The sequence below is a fragment of the Hoplias malabaricus genome, chromosome X1 (assembly GCF_029633855.1).
Source record: "Hoplias malabaricus isolate fHopMal1 chromosome X1, fHopMal1.hap1, whole genome shotgun sequence".
NCBI classification, from domain to species: domain Eukaryota; kingdom Metazoa; phylum Chordata; class Actinopteri; order Characiformes; family Erythrinidae; genus Hoplias; species Hoplias malabaricus.
Window position 1 is genome coordinate 7131193 of NC_089818.1, and position 23098 is coordinate 7154290.

At 40.8% G+C, this 23098-nt stretch overlaps 1 protein-coding gene across 1 annotated transcript in view; it reads right to left on the minus strand.

The window, feature by feature from the left end:
• Positions 1–2120: 2120 nt before the first annotated feature.
• LOC136675443 (dedicator of cytokinesis protein 10-like) overlaps positions 2121–23098 on the minus strand; it is a 124248-nt gene continuing 103270 nt past the window's right edge. Inside the window, exons 39-57 of the mRNA XM_066651995.1 lie at positions 21268–21369; positions 19724–19833; positions 19300–19415; positions 18334–18471; positions 17737–17919; positions 15718–15828; positions 15243–15458; positions 14881–14938; positions 14062–14160; positions 12913–13019; positions 12409–12531; positions 12209–12322; positions 9777–9923; positions 9215–9425; positions 8038–8228; positions 7611–7711; positions 6494–6632; positions 4630–4692; positions 2121–3834 (exon numbers count right to left, since the gene is read on the minus strand). Of these exons, the coding sequence (XP_066508092.1) occupies positions 3784–3834; positions 4630–4692; positions 6494–6632; positions 7611–7711; positions 8038–8228; positions 9215–9425; positions 9777–9923; positions 12209–12322; positions 12409–12531; positions 12913–13019; positions 14062–14160; positions 14881–14938; positions 15243–15458; positions 15718–15828; positions 17737–17919; positions 18334–18471; positions 19300–19415; positions 19724–19833; positions 21268–21369 (2380 nt within the window). The 3' untranslated portion in view covers positions 2121–3783. The remainder of the gene's footprint in view (positions 3835–4629; positions 4693–6493; positions 6633–7610; positions 7712–8037; positions 8229–9214; positions 9426–9776; positions 9924–12208; positions 12323–12408; positions 12532–12912; positions 13020–14061; positions 14161–14880; positions 14939–15242; positions 15459–15717; positions 15829–17736; positions 17920–18333; positions 18472–19299; positions 19416–19723; positions 19834–21267; positions 21370–23098) is intronic.

The window sequence follows — 23098 nt, forward strand, 5'->3', positions numbered from 1 at the left end:
AGCTCTAAATTTAAGGTAAAAATACGATCTAGTGTTGCTTCAAATCCTTGATCACACCATGTTCCCAAATGGAGCTCACTCATACTTGAGCAGAATGGATAAACCAATTTATCAAACATTTATTAAACGTGATATCGCCTCCTGCTGTGTCTATTGAGTCTGAACCGAAGACAGATCTCAGGGTGGACACGGGATTAATCTCAGCATCTGTAGCTCCTCTCCATCAAAGCCAGTCTGGCCTCTTTGATGGACTCTGCTTTGAAGTCAGTGTTAAATGCAGTGTCGCCTCTTGAGGGAGTTTCATTATCACTGAAATGAGAGAAAATCAGGTCACGATGTCAGAAAATGGAATGCAGTTAAAGCTGGTGAAAACTCAGATGTAGCCATTTTTACCTTCTTCGCCCAAATGTGAAGCCGAATCTTATTTACTTTTCAAAGTTCTAGTCTCTAGTGCTATGAAGCTAATGTAGCTATGAAGTGGAAGCTGGGGAATGTCGGTGAGTGTGTTTTGTTTCAGACGAACCTGATGTTTTCTTATAGCGTGAAGAGATGAAATACAGCACTTTTCTAATTCCAAAATCAAACCATCTGCATTTTTTGAATAGTTCTTACATTGTAATTTGTGTCTGTATTGTGACATGTTAAATCAGTATCAGAGGCTGTTGTCGTTGTGTTGAGAATATGAAGATGAATTTTATGTTGTTTGAATTATTGGATGACAGTATCCTTGTGTGGGCTCATTTCCTGCAGGCTGTGACAGACTCTGTTAAGGTGTATTGTGATCACACACACCACTTCACACATGTCTTTTCAGCAGGCGCCTGAAAAGCCCAGCAATTATCTGTAATTACGTTGTGTCTGAAAAGACCGGGGAAGGAAATTAGCAGCACAGCTGTGTTAATAGATTCAGCTGCAGCTTCTCAATCACAACAATGAACCGTGGAGCCCGTGTTGTGTAGTGTTCTCCAATACAGATGGAAATGACATGTCTGAGGCATTCTGAAGGTTCGTCGTTCGTCCTGGAGCCCAGTGCAATGCTGAGATTGACCTGGTCTGGATGTGGGGTGTCACAGCTCAGAATGAATGGTGGGTTATGCAGTTTATCTGCAGCAGAAGTGGGATGAATGAAAGTCTATGAATGTTCAGATTGAGTGCATTATCCAAACGTGTGGTCTAGATGAATTACGGATCTTCTCAGTAAGGTGAATTTTAGGTGCCATCCCTTTTTACCATTTCCACCCTAAGCCCAGAGGTACTGTGGTCTTTTGTGACATTGTCATCGTTGTTGTGAGAGCTTGAAGAACAACAACCTACATGCTTCAATGACTTTTTGCTTACTTCTTGTCAATGGTGAAGAAATTGTTGGGTGGTCCATCAAGTCTGTTGGCAAATGGTTCTATTTGTGATATCACCGAATTAACACGGCACCAAAAACAGTCCTGTTGGTGTTACATAGTGTCAACAGAAATAGTACTATATACCAAGTCCAGGCTGAAAATTTTGGCTTAATTAATTTGATACATAATATTAAAAGCCATAGTAAAAATGCTCATTTGGTCATGCGTCCCAAATCAAGTCTGTCCCCCTTCTGGCAAAGATTGTGGTGACTGTGGCAAACTGGACTCATGCACAAAAAGTGACTTCTGGTGACGTGTGGCTCTCATTAGAAAGCGCTGTCATTCCCTGTGGGGAGTGGGTCAAGAAGATGGAGGGGGTATTGTCCAGACCAAGTGCCCCAGGTTGTGTTTATAGGACACACTAAAGTAAAACAGTTTATCAAACACTAGGGAGGATTACATACTCCATCACTGTGGCAAACACCCTTGATTTTAATTAAAAAACACAAAGCAGTTGTAGAGGGGTCTACAAACCTTTGGCCGATGCATTTTCATAGTTTTATAGGATATTTATATAATAAGATAATTAGATGCAATAAGAGAAGAGCAGAAGAGCATGCACTATCTATCAGAACTGCTGATTTGGTTTATTTTGGCTCAGTTTAAGACTCTTAGGAAATTCACTCTTAATAACCCCCCCCCCCAAAAATATGCAAAAATCATAATTTTTTTTCTTCTTTAATTTAAAACAAACAAACAAAAAAATCATATAATGTTTTTTTTGTATATATAAAAACAAAACATTTTAAATATTAATTATTCTTATTTACAATTTAAAACAGTACAGGAAATTATAACACTATCAGTCATAGAAATGTTATAAAACGGTAAGGTTTCGTGTGTAAAATGTGAGAGCTGGGAGCGGCAAATGTTAGGATACAAGGACACTATGCTGAGCAGGTCTACATTCATACAGGAACTAGAGGTGTGTTCAACAAGACCACGCTAGAAAAGTGGCACGAATCACTGACGCCATTTAAACTCCTACAACTGTTAAAACAGGCTAAAATCGGCCCATGAAATCTTCACGACTGCTTGTGGTAAATGGAAAAGCCCTGTATTAAGTCTGTAACAAATCGTTTGACCTGGTTGAACACACCTCAAGCTAGTTAAGGTCACTGTTCTCTAGAGGAACGGGGTTCAGGAGAGAAGGCATACGTGAAATTGAGTGTACATAAGAGCTGTTTTGTGTCTAGGCTGGGAAGAAGTATTCTACTCTTCCAAATCATAAACATAGAAGTCAGCTGCCAAATCTGCATCATCCACAGGAGTTTAACCTTTCACACTTACAACAGATTCAAACTTCTGGGTTTTTCCATTCCATTTTTTAGGCCACAATTTTTGTTGTCATTCCATATTAGGAATTCCAGGCTTAAGCAGTGGTAAACCAACCTTGTATATTTCCCAGGATCCTCTGAATGACGGGGTAATTAAACTAGAACACAGTGGATCATGGTTTCTGGATCTTAATGAAACGTCTGTGACCTGCTTTGGTCCAAACCCCACGAGCCCCACAGCAGTGTTCTCCCCCTGTGTAAACAGCCCTGTTCAGAACGCCTGCTTTCAGCACCTGTTCCTTTAAATGATAATGAGCCGCTCGCTGTTCACCCCGACCCCGAGCGCACAGCAGTGAGGAGCGAGGAGCAGAAGCTCTGGTTTTTTAGCTGTTTTCGCTTGGTTCTCTTTCTTCTCTGTTTTAACTCAGTGCTCTTATTCCTTCACGCTTGTTTTTCGCGCTCTTGTACAAACATGGGTCCAGCGCTGTTATTGGAATCCTAAAGTCTCTGAACTTGATGTCAGAAGCAGAATAGCTCGTTATATCCCATGTTTTCTGACTTGGGCAGGACACTGGTTGGTCCTGTTTCACAGTGCGTGCGTTTGTGGCCTCCACATTAATGTGCACATGCACTAAACAAAGGATTTTTTTCATAATTCATTCAAGCTTACATTTATGCAAACTGCACTGACGTTACATGAATGTAAGCCTGCTACTGAACTCCTTAACTCTCTTAAAACACCAGCCACAGAAAATGTAGCCTAATGTTATCACATTTTCACAAACTACTGTACTGCACAGAGCTTTAACGTCGTCTCATGGTGTCAATATTTGTATTTAAACACTTCACAGTCTCTAATTTCAGAGGATCCATTGATATTCAGAGGGAAATGTTGGAAAATGCCCTGCAGCTTACACTTGGAATTCTTAATGTGGGCATTACATCCACTACAACATGGTGCATGACTGGAGATCTGCTGTTTCTCATCAGTTCATGAAGGCCACCAGTTACTCTTGAGCTCCTCAAAGCCCACCCTGGCCGGAGCACTGGCCTCGGAAAGCATTTGTGGAAGGTAACGCAACAGTTTCCAGAAGGTTCACTGGTAGCTTTTAGAAGGTGCTGTTGGGTCGGTCTGTTCCTGGCTGCCTCGTATGTGGGATCTTTGCAAAGAGAAACAGAAAACATTAACTCAAGACACAGAATAAACTCTAACATCTTGAACATGTGCCTTAGGCTAATCCTTATTTAGACAGATGATTACGATCTAGATAAAAGTCTTCACATATTCATTACCTATGTATATATACACACTATGTATTCAAATAGGTAAAGACCTGAGAACTGATGCTGAGTCTGTTGCTACGACATTGGCTACGGGGTCTTCGAGATTCACAAAATAAAGAAATGACTAAAGAGTTGACTGATATAACTACGGTGGCTTGTAAATTTTAACCAAGACAGCGCCAGAGCCACAGATAAATCAATGTGAAACAAACATGATATTAAGTAATCACCTCCTCTATATTTGCAGTACCGTTTCTGTGTGCACGTTTGCACTTACAGGCCACCGTATACAGCACTATGTTCATGAGCAATATACAGATAAATTATGCCTTAGGAATATACTGTTCCTGTGTATACTAATATATTTTTACAAGATATTTAAAGGCTTAAAACACTAAGTTTATTAATCTTTCCCTTGCTAATTAATATAATTATCGCTCTGTTTCCTCTTTTTACTAAACGGTTTGCCCAGTTTAACTAAACCATCCCAGAACAAGGTCTCATCCCCTTTGAGATATTGGAGGAAATCATTTATTACATATAAAGAATTCATTAATAAATTAAAGGAATATGTTATTGAGCTGAGAAGCTTCCTAATTTGAACTACAACTGTGTGCCTTAAAACTAAGCTACACAGATAAACAGTGTATAAAGCCAGTGAATGGACGTACAAGGTTTGGAGGCAGTGGAGAGAGAGAGCAGCTGAGGGCGGCTGAGCGTCTGCTCTTAGAGAGCTGAGGTGGACAAATGAAGGAAAGACAGGAGAGAAAAGACAGACAGATGAGTGGTGGATGATCACTGAGACAGACATGAAAACTCATTACAAAACGGAAACATCAGATAATGTGAAATGGTTGGACAGCACAGTGGGTAACACCACTGGGGAGAGGGGTTCCACTCCCCATTCAGGCAGGAATAAAAGCAAGATGTACAATGGCCACGTTATGCCACTCTGGATAAGAGCCACTGATCCTTTTTAATTGTACGGATATTCATAGTTTTATTTTGTATATTCACTAATGTTACTACTCATTACTAAAGGCATTTAGAAGCTATCACATGGAACGATCGGGAGGTCTCTAAATTGTGGTGCTCTGAACTGGGCCCAAATTCCCAGCCTGATTAACGCTCTGGTTTAGACACCTTGGCCAAGGAGTCTAGTTCAAGCCAAAACAGCTGTAAATTGTTTTTCCTGCTTTAACACCTGAGTCCAGCCATTAGCTGATTACTGGCCTCTGTTCAGTATAATCAGAGCTGGAGAAACACTAAACTTTGCAGTGCTGCGGACTTCCAAGAAAGCATCCTGACACTCTGGGTCCCAACAGTGCAGGGGTTTCCGAATTATTCACAAAAAGGCTTTCAATTCCATTAGTCTCTGTCTCAGACAGTTGATCAGGGGTGCTCCTGTTTGGTTTGAATTTAAGACTGCAGCCCTTTGTGAATAAGAATGCACACACCCTGCCTCAGAGAAAGACTCGGCATCGCAAATTGTGTGGACATCAAATATGTCTTGAATTTGCTATTGCTTCAGGCACCTTTTAGATGTTTCTTTTTTTAACTGTGTAACAGAAGCCAAAAAGTGCTTTTTGGAATAAAGTAATAGACCCCTCCGCTCAACTCCAGCACCTAAACCTTTCAGGTTTAAACAGCTCAAACAAATCTCAATATCTACCTACTCAAAAAAATGGCCCTGGATGCCCTGGAGGAAAAAAAAAAAATGCAGTTTACCAGCCAACAGTTTGGGATGAATGTGATTGGTTAGCATACATTGGATGGAAATTTTCAAATGCTGTGCTGTAAACTGGATGATGTTTTCAAAGCTAGCTAGTTTTTCCAGACAAGTACATTTATTAAATACAAACTACCTTTTATGCAATGCATCAACATGTGAAGCACAGAGGAAGAGCACATTTCTAATTGGTTATTCACTGAACCAACTATGCCTCGAAGGCTGTGCTGCCTTCAGAACCATTTTCAGTAGTGATTTTGCACACAAGCCCTTTAAAGGAACACTAGGTTTTGGTATTTTTGCTCCTGGACTCCCCCTAGTGTTGCAGAGAGTAATTCACATTTACAGCACAGTCCATTTACGGGGGGTGGGGGGCATTTCCTAACCGGCCTCCAAAATTGCAAAGTGCAGTTTCTGCAGTGCTGAGCCCTTGGTAGCAACGACAGAGGCTCTATTCTCTCTATTACAGCTCAGTGGAACATCTTGGAAGCTGTGATTTTAAAGTGAAAATACTACCTAGTGTTGCTTTAACAGCAGCTCCACATGAACCTTAGGTCACCATGCTCAGTGCCAACTGTCAACCAGAGCAGTGGAGCATTGGTATCTCAAGTGATGGAGCTCCATGCAATATCATTGAGTAGAGGTTTGAGTAGTGTTTATGACACCAAACTAACCCTCCTGACCTCATGAATGTTCTCATGGCTAAGTGGCATCAAATCCTCACAGCAGTGTTAGCTAAGCCTCTAGTGGGAAGCTTTCCTAAAAGAGTAGAGGCTGTTACAATGGCAACCACCCCCAGTTCAGACCTGTTCGTTCATAATGGCCGAGAGCTCGTTCAGCATGTCTCTGTAGTGAGCTCTCATCTCCTCCTGATACTCCAACTGATCCTCCTTTATCAGGCGCTCATTCACATCCAGAGCTTGACCACACGCCTCTGCAAACTGCCTATAGAGAGAGACACACACACACACACACACAATGCTTGTGTTAAAATCTGCATATGGACACAAACACAGACTCTAAAACACGGCATATTACTATATTCAGTTTTCTCCATTAGATCCACTTGTAATATGGCTTTCTATACTACATCTTATCCAGGCTGTGGGCTGAATAAACATATACATATCAGCACAGCGTTTTGTGACATCACAAATACAATGAATTCAAAATGGCCGTTTTTTTTTCCTGTATAAGGAGTGACCGGCATGGCTTCCACATCCTACAGCTCTGTAAATAAAATGCTAATTAGTGACATGGCGCCAAAAGGGTCATGTCACGCCCTCGTCCTGTCATGTCTGTTTTCCCCGCCATGTGCTCTCTCAGCACATGGCTCTGTTTGTTGTTGCCCTAGTTCCGCCTCCTCGTCTGTGTCTCATTTGTTACCCTGCCCCCTTGTTATCTGTCTCAGGTGCGTCTCGTCTGTGTTTTGTATTTAAGTCCCCTTCTTTCACTTCCCCTGGTCGGACATTTCACCTTTGTTTTGTGCTCTCCGGTCTGTCTGTCTTGTCTATTTCTCCTGCCCTCCAAATCAGTCTTTGTATCTCGTTTGTCTCTTTGTCTGTTTACTCTGTTTATGTCTATGTTCAAGTTTAGCTGTTTAGCTTTCTTTGTCTGTTTAGTTCTAGCTGTTCTGGTGTCTATTTCTCTCTCTGTATGTTTAGTTCCCTCTACCTAGGTTTGTCAGTCCAATTCCCTTTCTCTGTCCAAGTCATTGTTTCCAAGTTTCTCTGTCTCAGTCTTTCTTTAAGTTTTCTCTCTAGTTATCTTAGTCTGTCTTGGTATGGTTATCTTGTATTGTAAATAAAAGTTACTGTGTTTTAGCAAGTGCGTCCGCCTCCGTCAGTCCGCCCTGCAATCCTGACAGGTCGTAGTTCTTGGTGAAAGCCATATACTTATCTTAATATGTATAAAGCATGGTACCTGAAGATTTCTTTGAGAAGCTTAACCTGGTTGTCTGGATATTTCTTGGCATTTTTCTCCTCCAGAAAGGCTCGAGCATAGGCCATGGGCCCTGCGTTTACCTGCAGAGAGTTCACCCATGTACACTTTATCAATATATACATTTATAACATGGTTGGTTTTATTAATAAAACAATGTTTAGATGTTTTTTAAATATATTTTTCACATGGAGATTTGTAGGGTTTACATGATTGTAAGTAGCACCCAATTTATTTATATTTTCCACTAATTTACGCGAAATCTAAAATATCTACAAAGTCTTACTCCACCCAGTTTTCATAAAGGCAGCATTTAATGATGTTAAATTATGTTTAAGACTTTTGTGACGAAAGAATTCTATAGATGTCATGTAACTGAAAATGAGGAGTGGTGTGTGTGTGTGTTTACCTTCACACTGACGCTACCCTGGAGTTTTAGCTGCAGGCGGATCATGTCCACTTCGTCCACGCTGCACAGCTGTTTCAGCTCGGACACTTTCCGGCTCATCTCGTCAATGGCCACCTCGATGGGGTTCAGCTCTGTGCTCTGCTGCTTCACCACCTGGATCCGCTTCTTTAGATACGGGAATGTGGAGCTCGCTGATGAACATCACACTTGGGCATTAGTTATAAAATAAAACTCTTCCTTACAAAATATTTGTAGAATATTTTCACTACATTTTTCTCTCTACAGAAATCTGATATAATTTAGATTAAATTACAGCAGGAGTGTCAGGATCGCGAGGACTGACGGGAGGCGGACACACTTGCTAAAACACAGTGATTTTTACTAAACAGAAGATAACAAAACAGATAGACAAACTAGGACAACATGACAGGAACCTTAGATAAAGAAAGATCTAAACAGAGAGACTTTGAAAGAATGACCTAGACAGAGAGAACTGGACAAACAGGGAACTGGACAGAAAGAGAGCTACAGAGGCTAAACTAGAACACAGAACTAAACAGACAAACCAAACAACTCACAAAGCACAAGGAAGAAACAGACAGACCAGGGACGTGAATCAAATCAAGAAACAGTCAAGACAGACAAGCAAACGTGGAATGTCCAACACAAGGAAGAGAGACAAGGGAACTTAAATACACCACACAGAGAAGGGACACCTGAAACAGACGAGGGGGCAGGGTTACAAATGAGACACGGACGAGGAGGAACAAAGGCGGGACTAGGGCGGAGACATGAACAATAATAAACAGGGACAACAGACAAGACAGAACAAGGGCGTGACAAGGAGCAGGAGACTTACATTTGCCTCGAGGGTAGAAGAGTATTACTTTTTGAGAATAAAGTGTACAATATTATATTTAAATCACCAAATTCAATAAACATTTATAAATATATAATAAATGGCAGTTTCTTCCAGTAAAAGACACATTCTTGTCTCTAAAACAATCTCATTTTATTTTTGTAAAATGTTTAAAATGTTATTATCAAAATACACCTTTTAAATCTTGAAATATTATAACTTTATTCTCAAAGCTAATTTTTAATTTTTTAACATTGTCACCAAAAGAGTGCCCCCTTTGACATTTTTGAGTGTGCCAGCTGTTTTGTTTAGACTCACTGGTCAGGATTGTCCTCCGCTTGCACTGCTCCTCCACATCTCCATGCTTCTTTCCCGAGAGAGTGAAGGGCGTCTCGAACACGAAGCGGTTGATGTTGTGATGCCGCTCGAAGTCTGTCTTTTTCTCCTGCTGCTCTTTCTCATCAAAATAGGGCAACACATATGTGACCTGGATGTAGGCGAACCTGGGGTCCAGGTCTTTGGTGTTCACCTGAGAGAAAGGGGTACGAAGGCCAGCCTCAGTGAAAAGAAATATCTAAAAAAGCTTGAATTAACCCTTTAAATTGCAAGTGCTATAAGCGTGACAGAGTGAGATATAAAAAATTTGAATTAATTTATTGGTCATCTGGACAAATCGAATAAACTGGATAAAGAAAATTAGAAATGCTAGGTAAAAACAATTTGTAAACCCTTTTTAAACCCTTGCATATTTTTGTATACAGTAATTGGGCCTCATGTTTGAAACACTTCATATAACGCGAGGTTTTTGGGTTAAAAACCTGCCAGAAATGAGTTTATATTTTCTTTTAAATGTTAAAGAGCTTTGGGAAATTTAAGGGACCTTGTTGGAGTCTTGAATCATCTTGACGTTGTCTGCTCCGAACTTGTCTGAGTAGAGCTTGAGGAGCCGTTGCGAGATCTCGGAGAGTCCTGTGAGCTTGGGCTCCTTGTAGATAAACTCCTTACTTTCCTCCTCTTCAAAGAAGCCCTGTGAAACAGAGCAATGTTAGTGTTTGTGAAGGCCTGAATGTGTCAGTCTGTGTAAACCTGAGCTCAAAGGGTCCTCATGTGGCAGAAGTGGCAATAACATGCTGTCAGAAGCAGAGTGGCCTCATTGAGTTTCATTGGCTGGGTTTATTGGAGTAGTGTGGATTACTTTGATGGAAGCACACCGGCACTTTTCTTTTGTAATAAGTAAGAACTCGTTAATACCACTGCAACAGTGCTATTAGTTGGCTTTAATGACTGTAACATGACAGTAATTAAGGGGTTAACACTTTTAGAGCAATCGTCTCTCGTCTATTAAATGCATGACACTTGAACATAAGTTCCTTTACTTCACATCTTCTTCTACCTGCACCTGATGGATATCATCATTTTGTTTTCGATACTGATTTTCAGCTGGAGTCTGTGCCAATGAAAACTAATCTTGATTCTCTGAAGAACAAGGTCACAATGTGTCACTGATACAAAGCACAACAGCACCACCTCTTGGAGCAGCCCCTAAATGTTTTCAAATATGAACTCCTGAAAATGTCCAGAGAATCAGGTGTTTTTGGAGGTGCCCATTCACACACAACGTCCGTGTCAGACGCACAAACACAGCTGGAAATAGTCTGGGTGCTTCAGGCATGGGACGGCACTTGTGCAGGTGTATGGCCATGTTATGACTTCACTCTGGATGTTCACACCTGGATATTACCCAGAGTGTGTGCCAGGGGTCTGGCGAGATAAAGTCTTGGTAACAAAGTTTCTAATTGTTGTCCTCTGCCTATTTCAGAATGTTTAATTCATCTGAGGCATCTTAACTAATATCAATATCAATACTGTAGCCTCTACCTGCTGAACAGTCGAGCTCTTTCTACAGAAAGTACTACTCCACATACACAGACAGGTTTAGGATTAGGAAAAAGGATAACACACAGGAGGAGTGCAGTTTAATATATATATTATATTATATATATATTAAAGTATTAGCTCTTTAGGAGAGAGTGGGATGGTTACGTTGTTGAAGGAGAAAACAGGAACAGAAAAGACTTACCGCTGCCTGATACAGAAAAACATAACAGAAGAAAAAGCAGATGAGGAATTTAAAGAAAGTCATTTCTGAAATGATCCTGAGGGACCATCTTGAAAACCAACAAAAATCAAAACAGACACAACACAGCACTCAAAGCGGAACTCGCCTCAACCACCAACAAGGAGCTCAGGGTCCTGGGGTGTGGATGAAAGGTTAAGTATATTATATTAGATCCTCTCAAATTAAAAAGGACAAAACTATTGTTCTGAGAAAATAAGATGGATTCTTTAAACCCAGAGTCGGACAGTTCCTCAGTACCAAGACCACAAAGAATTGACTTGTTTTCTACAGAAGAACGTTCACCACACAAGAGTGCATTTGTGATGCAGCAGTGAATGATGTCACAAACAGATACATATTCCTTATTCGGTGTTCATTAAAAACAACAAACACCTTTCAGTGTTTGTGTTCTTGAACAGTGTGTGTAATGTGTGGTGGAAAATGATCAAGCAAGAACACACTCGCACACACACGATATGATGGTATTCAGTAATTTCTGAGCAGCATGAAGACCATACGATTTTAATATGAGTTACTGTATTAAAATTGAGGACCTATTTACACAACAGAGCAGTACAATACTAACAATACACCATGCACTTTCTACTGATTATCTTTAAAATGAATAAGTTTTATTGAATATTATTTTTTCATTCATTGTCTGTAACCCTTATCCAGTTCAGGGTCGCGGTGGGTCCAGAGCCTACCTGGAATCATTGGCGCAAGGCGGGAATACACCCTGGAGGGGGCGCCAGTCCTTCACAGGGCAACACAGACACACACACATTCACTCACACTTTTTGAGTCGCCAATCCACCTACCAACGTGTGTTTTTTGGACTGTGGGAGGAAACCAGAGCACCCGGAGGAAACCCACGCAGACTCCTCCTGAACACACCACACTCCTCACAGACAGTCACCCGGAGCGGGAATCGAATCCACAACCTCCAGGCCCCTGGAGCTGTGTGACTGCGACACTAACCTGCAGCACCACCGTGCCGCCCTGAATATTATTTACATTTGTGTAATCAGTATTTCTGTGCAGTAATGTCTGAATCCCACTCATCACAAAAATTTGATGGAGCTCTAATGCAGTTCTACCATTTCACATCTCACTGCGGGGGTGGGGGGTATAGCCCTTTAGCTCACACTTGGCACTGAGCATAGTGAAATTCAGATTGTACTAATATTTACCTGTCCATAGAAAGCGACTCTGTAATATCGGCCGAACAGACGCTTCTCCGAGTTTACCACCTCAGTCACCTTCAGATAGGAGCGGTGGATATCATAGTATAGCTCTGACAACCTCTGTAATACACACACAAACACATGTTCACTTCATTAATGGCCAAGAGATCGTGTTCCCCAGTCTCACCTGGAAGCTCAGGACTCACCTTGAAGTCTCGTCTCTTCTCAAACACAGCTATGACGGGTTTGTTGATTTCAGCGATGAGCTCATGCCTCTCAGACTTCCACAAATAATCCACACACAGCTCCAGCTGCTCCACCAGAGTGTCCTACACACACACACACACACACACACCAAACCACAGTATTAACAACAAAAGCCACCACTTACTGCCAGGAATTATCAAATGCACTGGATGAAGCGATATGAATTATTTATCACTCACTTCCTATTTGCCACTAGATGTTGGTACATTGCTTTGATTATCTGATTGCATTCAGTCACATGAACACAAAGCCACTTAAACGGCTGACTTATACATTGACTTTTGTATAATTCTGAATTCAACAACAGAACTTCTTTGACGTCTGCCGTCATACACCACTCTGACTGCAGTCAGGTTTTAGATCTGGAGCTATTTGTTTTTTAGTAAAAGAACATGTAGGTTTACTAAAGATAAATATTTAAAAAAAAAATTCTAGTGGTTCACCTCAGTGTAAGGTGTGTCCTGAGTCCCAGTGTCCTCCTTCATGGCTCCCTCCTCCTGAACATTGGGCGACATGTTCATGAAGGCAGCCCAGCCCATGCTAAACAAAGCTGAACATCAAAACAACAACAGCACAGATCAGCTCCATCAGCAATGACCTAGCACTCACTCAGTTCAGACACAAAGGCACTCGTCTGTCCTTCCATCAGTCCACCGGTCTGTTACCTGTTCATTCTTCACACCATCATTGGATCCATCCATCCACTCTATAAATTAACACATTCTCTCCAATCATTCATTCATTCAGTGACATTCAGTAAAGCATCTCTCTCCATCCAACTACTCATCCATCCCTCCAGCCATTCACTCATTCAGTAGTTCATTTAAACATATTCCCTATGTTCATACATTTGTGTGTGTGTGTCTCTGTGTGTGTGTATATGTGTGTGTGTGGTGGGGTGCTAACAGTGAGTACAGAAGGGCAAAGTGGGGTTTGTGAACATCAGCAAAGTGTCATTTACACTCACTGTGTCACAACATGGTACAATACACAGGAAAACACAACAGAACCAAGCACATAACACAGTCTAAATATATGGCCTTCAGTCTCAGATATCAGACCTCAGGGACAGAGAGGAACAACTCGAAGCATAAACAATATTGAATTTTTTGTAAAAAACTTTCTTTGAATTCGTTCTGGTGAAGCTGGTCTTCTCTCGACTGACTCGTCAGGTGCTTGTTTAATATGGACATACCAAATAGATTTAAAGGCTAGTAGAAATATTCTCCATGGAGCTGACCTGAGGTCCTTTTAAATTTTATAAGTTTTATTCTACCGTTTTGAGGCATTGGCTATTATTATTGACATAGAAAAATGACCATTGGCACCCATTTTTAAAACTCTTGATATAAATGGCCCTGCTCTCATTTACAATTATGATTACTGCTTAGAAATTAAGCTTTTAAGTTGTCAAAATATTTTGCCCTGTCTTGTTGCTATACTAACTGTGCACTGGACAGAGATTAGGTTGAAAAACAGACGTGTTAGCTCCCAGTCAAAGTGGTATATCACAGTCAGGACCTCTCTGGAGTGGACAGTATAAGGTTTTTCAGTGTACATTTTTTTTTTACGGTAGGCAGAGGATCACTCACTTTCTCCTTCCCGGGGGGTTAGTAAGGGGCTACAGTTAATTACATTGGACTCCTCCGTGCCTGCACCTGAGATCCGTGCCTTTTCAGGCTTCCAGTAACCTGTGGTTATAAAGGAGCAGGAGCTTTAACTCATGTTTATTTGCTATATTTCAACTTTAGTGCATGCTCTACAGGCTAAGATGCATCAGCAGAAAACCAGACAAAGATAGAGACAGATGAAGCCTGATAGCCATGCTAAATCTTGATCATGCTAACATGCACGCATGCACAAAGCCACGAAGAGATTTGCTGTCTCATCAAAGCCACAAGTTTCAGAAACAAAGCACTTCTGGCAATAGGAAGTGTTTACGTTTCTGGAAAGGCAGAGGAGGAAGGAGAGATGAGCTTGTTATGTTGAGCCATTGAAACTAGCTGTTTAGTGCTAACACGCTAACATACACCCAGCAGAAGGATTAAGCTTGTAAACAGAACAGAACGGCTCAGACCGAAATGGACCCCTATCTATGCCTTTATTAGCATTAACAGTAGTTCCCAAAATATGTCGCTACTGATTCTAACCTTGATTTAGAAGTGTTTATGCCCTTTTCACACTCTGAGCAGTTACACTTGTAAATGTGTAATGCAGTGTTGTGTATTCAGATCTTGCTCCGGTTCTGAAGGTAGTGTGAGCACATAGGATTCTTAAATTCTTGGCTCACAGCCTTGGTGTCAAACATTATTTTTTGTTTGTTAACAACAAATTAGGAGGCATTTAGGTCAAAGCCGGTGTTAGAATAGCAGGCAGGGCACAGATGCTTCCGGCCAGAAGGGGGCACTCACCTCTTCTCTTTAGTGATTCTGCTATGAGGGCAGAAATGTGGATGTAGCACATGGCAGCCTAAAACAAACAACAAGAAGCACAAGTTTAAGACTCATCTGTGTTTACATTTGGGCACTAATTCTCAACAACGGAACCATGTTCTAGTTTCACCTCAGCTCTTGTGTAGTCAGCTGATTAGAATAACATTAAACGAACTGTTTGGCTAATATCAAATGTTTAAAAAAAATGACCTTTAGCTCAAACGTGATTCTCTAACTCAAGTTTGCACTTTTGGTTTTGTGCTGAAGAGCGTATAGTAGCTAATACATATGGAATATTATATTTAGCATGGCACTACCTGTGTGCCTAAATCATACTTTACCTCAGACAGGTCGCCGTTTCGAACGTGGATTTTGGCCATGCTCTCCAGCCATGTGCGCCGGAGCTCAGGAGTGCTGGCGTAAGAGTTGGCCAAGCTGTACTGCAGGTCCACCAGCATCTCTGGGTCCTTCTCATGTTCCTTCATCTGAGAAGTGGCCATCAGAACCGTTCGGATCCGCTTCGTCAGGTCCTTCACTTCCGCAGGGAATGATGTGCTCTGAACAGAGTGTTATTCATAACCTTATTGCACTTGGACAGGAAAGTTTTCTTAAAGATATACGTGATATAAAAGGACAATATCGAGCTTAAAATGACATTTAAATGTCTACAGTGTAGTGAGGATTTAACCTTAAAAAATGAATATTGTCTTTTCAACTACGAAAAGTGTTTACTGCAAAACCAGTCTAAAACAGTTTGGATTATTACACTGTGATTTAAACGTTGCTCTTGAAGAGGTTTCCAGTTTAACGACTCACTTTAAGAGGAGCGTCTCCGTTGGCAAAGTTATTGATGATAGCGAGAGACTGCTGAAAACGTGACCCTCCAATACCTGCGTCTGCAATTAGCTGACTCACCGCCTTTATCACCTGCAAGAGCAAGGAAGAGTAAGACATAATCACACGCTTCACAGAGAACACGCTTCTGCACATATTAATGCAGAATTACTGGTCATTTGCATACTGAAAATAATACACATCAATGGCAAAATGCATAAAAATATTATGGCATATATTATTTATGTTTACTAATACATAGTCAAATACTAATCATTCATTCATTCATTCATTCATTATGTGTAAGCGCTTATCCAGTTCGGGGTGGGTTCAGAGCCGACCTGGAATCATTGGGCGCAAGGCGGGAATACACCCTGGAGGGGGCACCAGTCCTTCACAGGGCAACACACACACTCACACACAGTCGCCAATCCACCCAGAGGAACCCACGCAGACACAGGGAGAACACACCACACTCCTCACAGACAGTCACCCGGAGGAAACCCACGCAGACACAGGGAGAACACACCACACTCCTCACAGACAGTCACCCGGAGGAAACCCACGCAGACACAGGGAGAACACACCACACTCCTCACAGACAGTCACCCGGAGCGGGAATCGAATCCACAACCTCCAGGTCCCTGGAGCTGTGTGACTGCGACACTCCCTGCTGTGCCACTGTGCCACCCAAATTCTAATCAATTGTGCACCAAAATTATCAGACAAAATGCAAAACTATATTTAAATTCTTTGTAGAGGACGTGAATGGGCTTCATCAGTTCAAAGAACACAGTTCCACCGCTCCACACACCAGTGCTAGACAGTTATACCCGTCTAGCTGATGCTTGGCACAGATATAATCTGCTGAGATTATACAAGTTCTTTGGACACCTGAAACATAAAGTGTGCACCTCGATGTAGATATTTACATTTTCTATTTACCGAAAAGGTGTCCACAAACTTCTGGACACAATGTAAGTGAGAAGTCATTGCAGCTTATTGAATTGCTTGGTATTTTATACCTGATACCTTTCAGTGCATAATTATGTGTAGTGTGTATTACTACACAGTGTGGTTTAGCAGAGAGGATAAATATTGGCCCTGAGACTAAAAATACTTCTTGCACGCAGCCTAATTAACAATTAAATGAGTTCCACCACACCACGCTGCAGCCAATCAACTCAAACAATGAAGAAGCATGAGTGAAATGAGCCAGCGAAGCGAAGATACACAGATGATTGATAGAGCAATAAAAGCCCAGCCCGGTTTCACTGGGATACGAAGTACTTTGAAAACAACACTGCGCGACTGTGAGAGTCTGAGTCAATCAATGTCAGTCAGTCAGAGATGGTTCTGAATACATAAACAGTGTTTACATTAAACACTTCACTCTGTAGAAATAAGAACAACGATGTAGCGCTTGAGCTGTATATATTTAGTGATTTTTGGAAGTCAATTTTATCACCAAAATGTGTCATACAATATTTATAAAAGAGTTAGTTATTTTTATAAAATGGTATTTAAATGCGATGAATCAAACAGCTTTGTTGCATCTACCCTCTCTTTCTTTATATTTTTCTTTATAAATATCTCCTTGTGTAAAGCGACTGTGGGTATTAGAAAGGCGCTATATAAATTTAACCTATTATTATTATTACTATTATTTTTATTATTATGAACCAATTTATGCTTCTTAAAGTGACTCGCCCACATGGGGACAGTCATTTTAAAAATAGGTTTAGTACAGAATTTCTCATATCTCCGGGCCACAAGGACTCAGAACAATGGTATTTCATTCACATGTGAAGAAGACTAACCAGACACAATGGCAGAGTATTTGAGAAGAGCTCATTTCTTTACATTTTACATCACTTCAAAAAAGAACCCTTAAAGAACCACTTTTCAGCAGCGCAGAATTACACCCCTGAATTATTCTGTGCTCCTGCAGTCAGTCTCTTTCTCGCACCGCTGAGATTCTGTGGAGAAATGGTGACTGACCTGCAGATGTGACCGGACAATGGACTTGCCCTTTGTGTACTCAAAGTTCTTCCTCATGAGGAAATAAAGCAAAGCTGCTGCCTCAGTCTGAGTGCTACTGGAGCGATGATTACAGCACTTTAAAATCTCATAACACATACAGCCACAGAGATCTGCTTTACCCTGAAAAAACAAGCAGGGAAACTAGAGAGAGAGAGAGAGAGAGAGAGAGAATTACACTAAATATATAATATATATTACACTAAATATTCCTTAGTTTTTCAAACATATTTACCAACAAATGCTGTTAGATAATATTTATAATTATTAGAATTTTTATTTTTACAATTCAAATGAATCAATTTATGCTTCAGAAAGTGTGTCCCTCATATGGCCACTAGGTGTCAGTATAATGGCTGTTGCAAGATGACTAAAATCACAAGTTGTTACTGTGCATTAGTTACTGAAAATAAAATAGTTGAGTGAATGTGTTAGTAATAATTACAAAAATGCTTACATCTGTATTTCTGAGTGAAATATGGCTTTCAGGTGCTACTCATGCTGGTAAAGACAGAACCAGCAGTTTCTGAATGCTTTGCAGAGGGTGTGTGTGTGTACCTTCTGAATGAAAAGGCGCAGAGCAGCGAAAACATGTCTGAGAGTGGTGGTGGATTGATTGATCTGGAAGAAGAGCAGGTAAGTATCGAAAACTTTCTTCATCAGAGAGTTCTGACCTTCATCCTGAAGCAGCTGCTTCTGAAGTGGGAAGAGCAAATATGAGAATTGAAGAGGTGTCTATATCTATAACCTATAGCATTTATATTTTTAATTATTCATTCATTCATTGTCTGTAGCTGCTTCTCCAGTTCAGGGTCGAGGTGAGTTTGGAGCCTACCCGGAATCACTGGACACAAGGCAGGGAGTTGGAGGGGGTGCCAGTCCTTCGCAGGGTGACACACACTCACACACACACACACACACACACATACATTCACTCACACCTACGGACACTTTTGAGTCTCCAATCCACCTACCAACGTGTGTTTTTGGACCGTGGGAGGAAACCAGAGCACCCGGAGGAAACCCACACAGACACAGAGAGAACACACCACACTCCACACAGACAGTCACTCGGAGGAAACCCACGCAGACACAGGGAGAACACACTACACTCCTCACAGACAGTCACCCGGAGGAAACCCACGCAGACACAGGGAGAACACACCACACTACTCACAGACAGTCACCCGGAGCGGGACAGGTCCCTGGGGCTGTGTGACTGCGACACTTACCTGCTGCGCCACCATATTTTTAATTATTGTAAATATAATAAAAATACATTGTATATATTATAAATAGAAAGCCACTGAGGGTGTAAAACAAATCAAAAGATTGATTGGAAAGAGGTGACATAATTTAATTAATACGTAGACTTTACTAAATAATATTTATGCATGAAAGCATAGTGTAACACCAGCAATGACAGTACTGTTGTTCTTTTTTCTCCCACCAGTTGGCACTGTAACTCTACCCCAGAGACTCAGTTCCACAGGGTTTGACCTTCATCCATTCACTCGTGCTAACCTTGTGGTGATGGACAAACAGACCCAGAACGTCCAGCACAGTCAGGGCCACTTCTGTGGAGAGATTAGCCTCGATATCTGTCGGACTGAAGGTGTCACTCTCTGGTGTATTTCCATCTGACACAAAAAAGCAAGTAACAAAGTAGCAAAGGATTGATCAGTTCAGTCTCTTTATTATCTCAGCTTAGCTCTTTTATAGAGAGCTTTATTATCCAGCTTTTAACAACCTGAAGTCTGTTTCTTACACTAGTCACTGTCTACCACCAGCTTAAGACTATCACAAGCAAAACCACAGAAATCCAAATGAGCAAAAATGGTTATAACAGAATAATCTGCCAGTACTCAGTTCTATTAAAACTGTGTTTAGAGTCATGTTTTGTTATCATAGATTCTGAAATGTCAGCGTGGTGTCTTAAAGTCATTACCTGTCTCCATCATCTGTAGCAGTTTGGGGTTGGCGAGGGCATTCTTGCCCCGAATGATGGGCATGGTCTGTGAACGGGCGTGTCTATGCCCATCCTGACTTGATAGCATCCTGGACACGGATAAAAAATGAACACTGAAGGGGTAACACCATGATCGAGGCAGCATTTCATTTTTAAAAAGGTCTGGACAGATGGCTAATGATTAACAGTCACACGATATTACTGCGGTAAACCAAACAGCTCCAAACCTCATGTTTTGTTTTTTGTATGGCACACATTTCCTTTTGAATGTGGCTAGACCCTCTGAGTAAACATATCAGTAATGCTGTATACATGCTACAAATGACCTAACATTCCTGCAGACTGAAATGTCATTACATTAAATGTTAGCTTGCTATTAAACTTAAAAAATGCTACAAAACATCTATGAACACACTAAACAAATCCCACTGGTTTCTGTGGAGTATTTTGGTGAGGTTTGTCTTATAATGTAAATTCTATGCCTTTGCATGTAGCAGACTTCATATTTGGACATTCTAATGGATTCATTTAGATCAGGAATTCATAATATGAGCTTGAGGCTAATTACAGAATGATTAACTAACCTCTGACATGAACAATCATTCCCAGCTCCTGTGTTTGGCTACACCTTTTTATCCCCAGTTTAAAAATCTTTTCTATAAAACCATTATTTAAAATTGATATTATAATTATTTGTGTAGGTTTTAAGACATTCAGTCAAGAGCCAGTTGTATTAGCAGTGATAGCTTTTCATTGCCTCTGTACTCTCCATAAAGGCTGGATCTGGTTAACAAAGTTTGTTTAGAATATTAGCTCTTTTTTAATCACAGAAGGAGGTTCTATTTACACATATAGAAGTAGCACAAAGTCACAGACTACACACAGCAGGTCAAAGGAGATGGCCATGCTGGATACAGACAAAACGATTGCAGCACTGTCAGAGAACACCACGGTAAATTTGAGGATATTAGCACTGTGTCACACCATGGGGACAGCTGTGATGAAAAAAAAAAGATGTTGTCATAGAGGACAATATGGATGCCTATATAGATGTTCCGTGAGCTTATATACTACCTTATGTGTTTAGCTAGCGGCAAATGCTAGCACAATGTATGCTATGCTAACTGTATGTATGCTAACTAACTACTATGTTTATTTATACTTTAGATTATATTTTAGTTCAGAGTGGGCAGGCTGTATTTGCGAAAAGACATATTTAACAACGAAAAATAGTAATAGCTAATAAAAATGTTGAGATCAGTTTCATTTTTGGACATCAGAAAAACGGTATGAGGAAGACTGATATATTTTACACCATCTATGAACATATTTTGATGGTAATATCAGGTAAATAACTCAAAAAACATATTTTCTCTACAATGTCTTGATCTTGCTGTAATGTTTATCCCTTCTATGTCTTTATCCATGTTGAATACCGAAGAGAAAAAAAAAGCTAATTCCAAATGTTATACTCTACAAGCCTAGCATTGTGGGAACTGTAGGCCTGGGGGAGGGATGTTTACCATTGGGGTAGGAGCCCTGAGGACTGGGAGGAAGCACTGGAACCCTTCAGTGTGCCAGTGCCCTGCGTGGCCTGCGCCAGCTTTACCGCAGCCGCTAACTTCCTGTTCACAACAAGCCAATCAGAACAAGGGATTAAGGGCATCATCATCGTCATCCTCACACTTTTCATCACGTGGGAGGCAGCCAGGCATGTTTAAAGGCAAAGAAATTAGCACCAAGCTAGCAGGCTGGCAGGTGGACCTTAGTTGTTGTTAGCGATGTTAGTCTGAAGCATATGGTTTTAGCAAATGTTAAGTAAGTACAAGAGCTGCAAAAAAATCAAGCTTCTAATGTGAGGCTAACTATAAGTCCTGCTCGTGTGTGTGTGTTTGCGAATTAATATAAATTTCAAATGAGCCTCATATGCTAAGCTCAGTGTTTGTTTTGGAAGACATCTGACAGACAAATGATGGAGGTAGGGGAGGGACTGAAGAAAGCCGTCTGTCTAAACAAGGAGATGGAAATGAGAAAAGCGAAGCCATGCAGGACACACAAACACAGCCAGACAAACAATTCCAAACAAAGCACCAACATTTTATATCATTTTAAATCAACACATAAACTGAAAACAAAGGTAACCACTTACTACTTTAGTGTCACACACACACACACACACATAAAAGAGTGATATATTCCATGAACAGAGGAGGAATTTCCTATTAAACACCATGCAAAATAGGGACATAGAGGGTGTTGCATTTATTGCATCACACTTGCTCACATTTGGAACAGAAAATGTGAAAAATCAATAAGCTTTCACACAGAGAGAGAGAGAGATGAATACATCAATAAATGGAAGGGAGGAGAAGGAGAACACATAAAAATATATACATTATATTTGATCATTTTTAATGTTGGACATATGTTATGTGCACAATAATTAAATAAATATGCCCCATTTGTATTAGACAGTATTTTCTATTGATATATGGGATATTATTATTACACATATTTAATTTATTGGATATAATAATTTATACTGGTCACTACCTGCTCTTGTAATAGTCAAAATGTGTTGTTTACAAATGAATAAAGTGAAGTAATCACTGCGGGGTCTGTTTGTAAATGGTATACCACCGCTACAGGACAGTCCACTAGTTTAATCAATTAATGTACATCAGCTACTTCAAATGCGTCATTTCACGACCCGCTCATGTGTTCCATCCATCAATGTCAATCTTTCATCCGTCTACACCAAACAGGCAGAAGATTTAAATCAGCAGTAGGGTTCAGCGAGGTGAAGGGAGAAAAGAAACACACGAGGCGGCTCCCTTTGAAACGGAATCGGTTACTGGACTCCTCTCTTTCTGTCCCTTTCTCTGTCTATTCTCTCTATATGTCTTTCTCTCTCCCTCTCTCTCTGTCTCTCTCTCTCTTCTCTCTCTTTTAATCTGTCTGTTTTTCTCCTCTCTCTTTTTATCCGTCTGTCTCTCTCCTCTTCTCTGTCTCCTCAGCATTCAAACGACTGAGGATTCTGAGCACCAATCATGGCAGACTACACCCTGGCATCAAAGGCTTCGTTTTCATGCTTGAGAGAGAGAGAGAGAGAGAAAGATAGTGAGAGACAGACAGAGAGAGATAGAGAAAGAGAGTGAAAGATAGAGAGAGACAGAGATAGAGAAAGAGTGAAAGAGACAGAGATAGAGAGAAAGAGACAGACAGAGAGAGGGAGAGAGAGAAAGATAGTGAAAGAGACAGACAGAGAGAGGGAGAGAGAGAAAGATAGTGAAAGAGACAGACAGAGAGAGATAAAGAGAGTGAAAGACAGAGAGAGAGAGAAAAAGAGTGAAA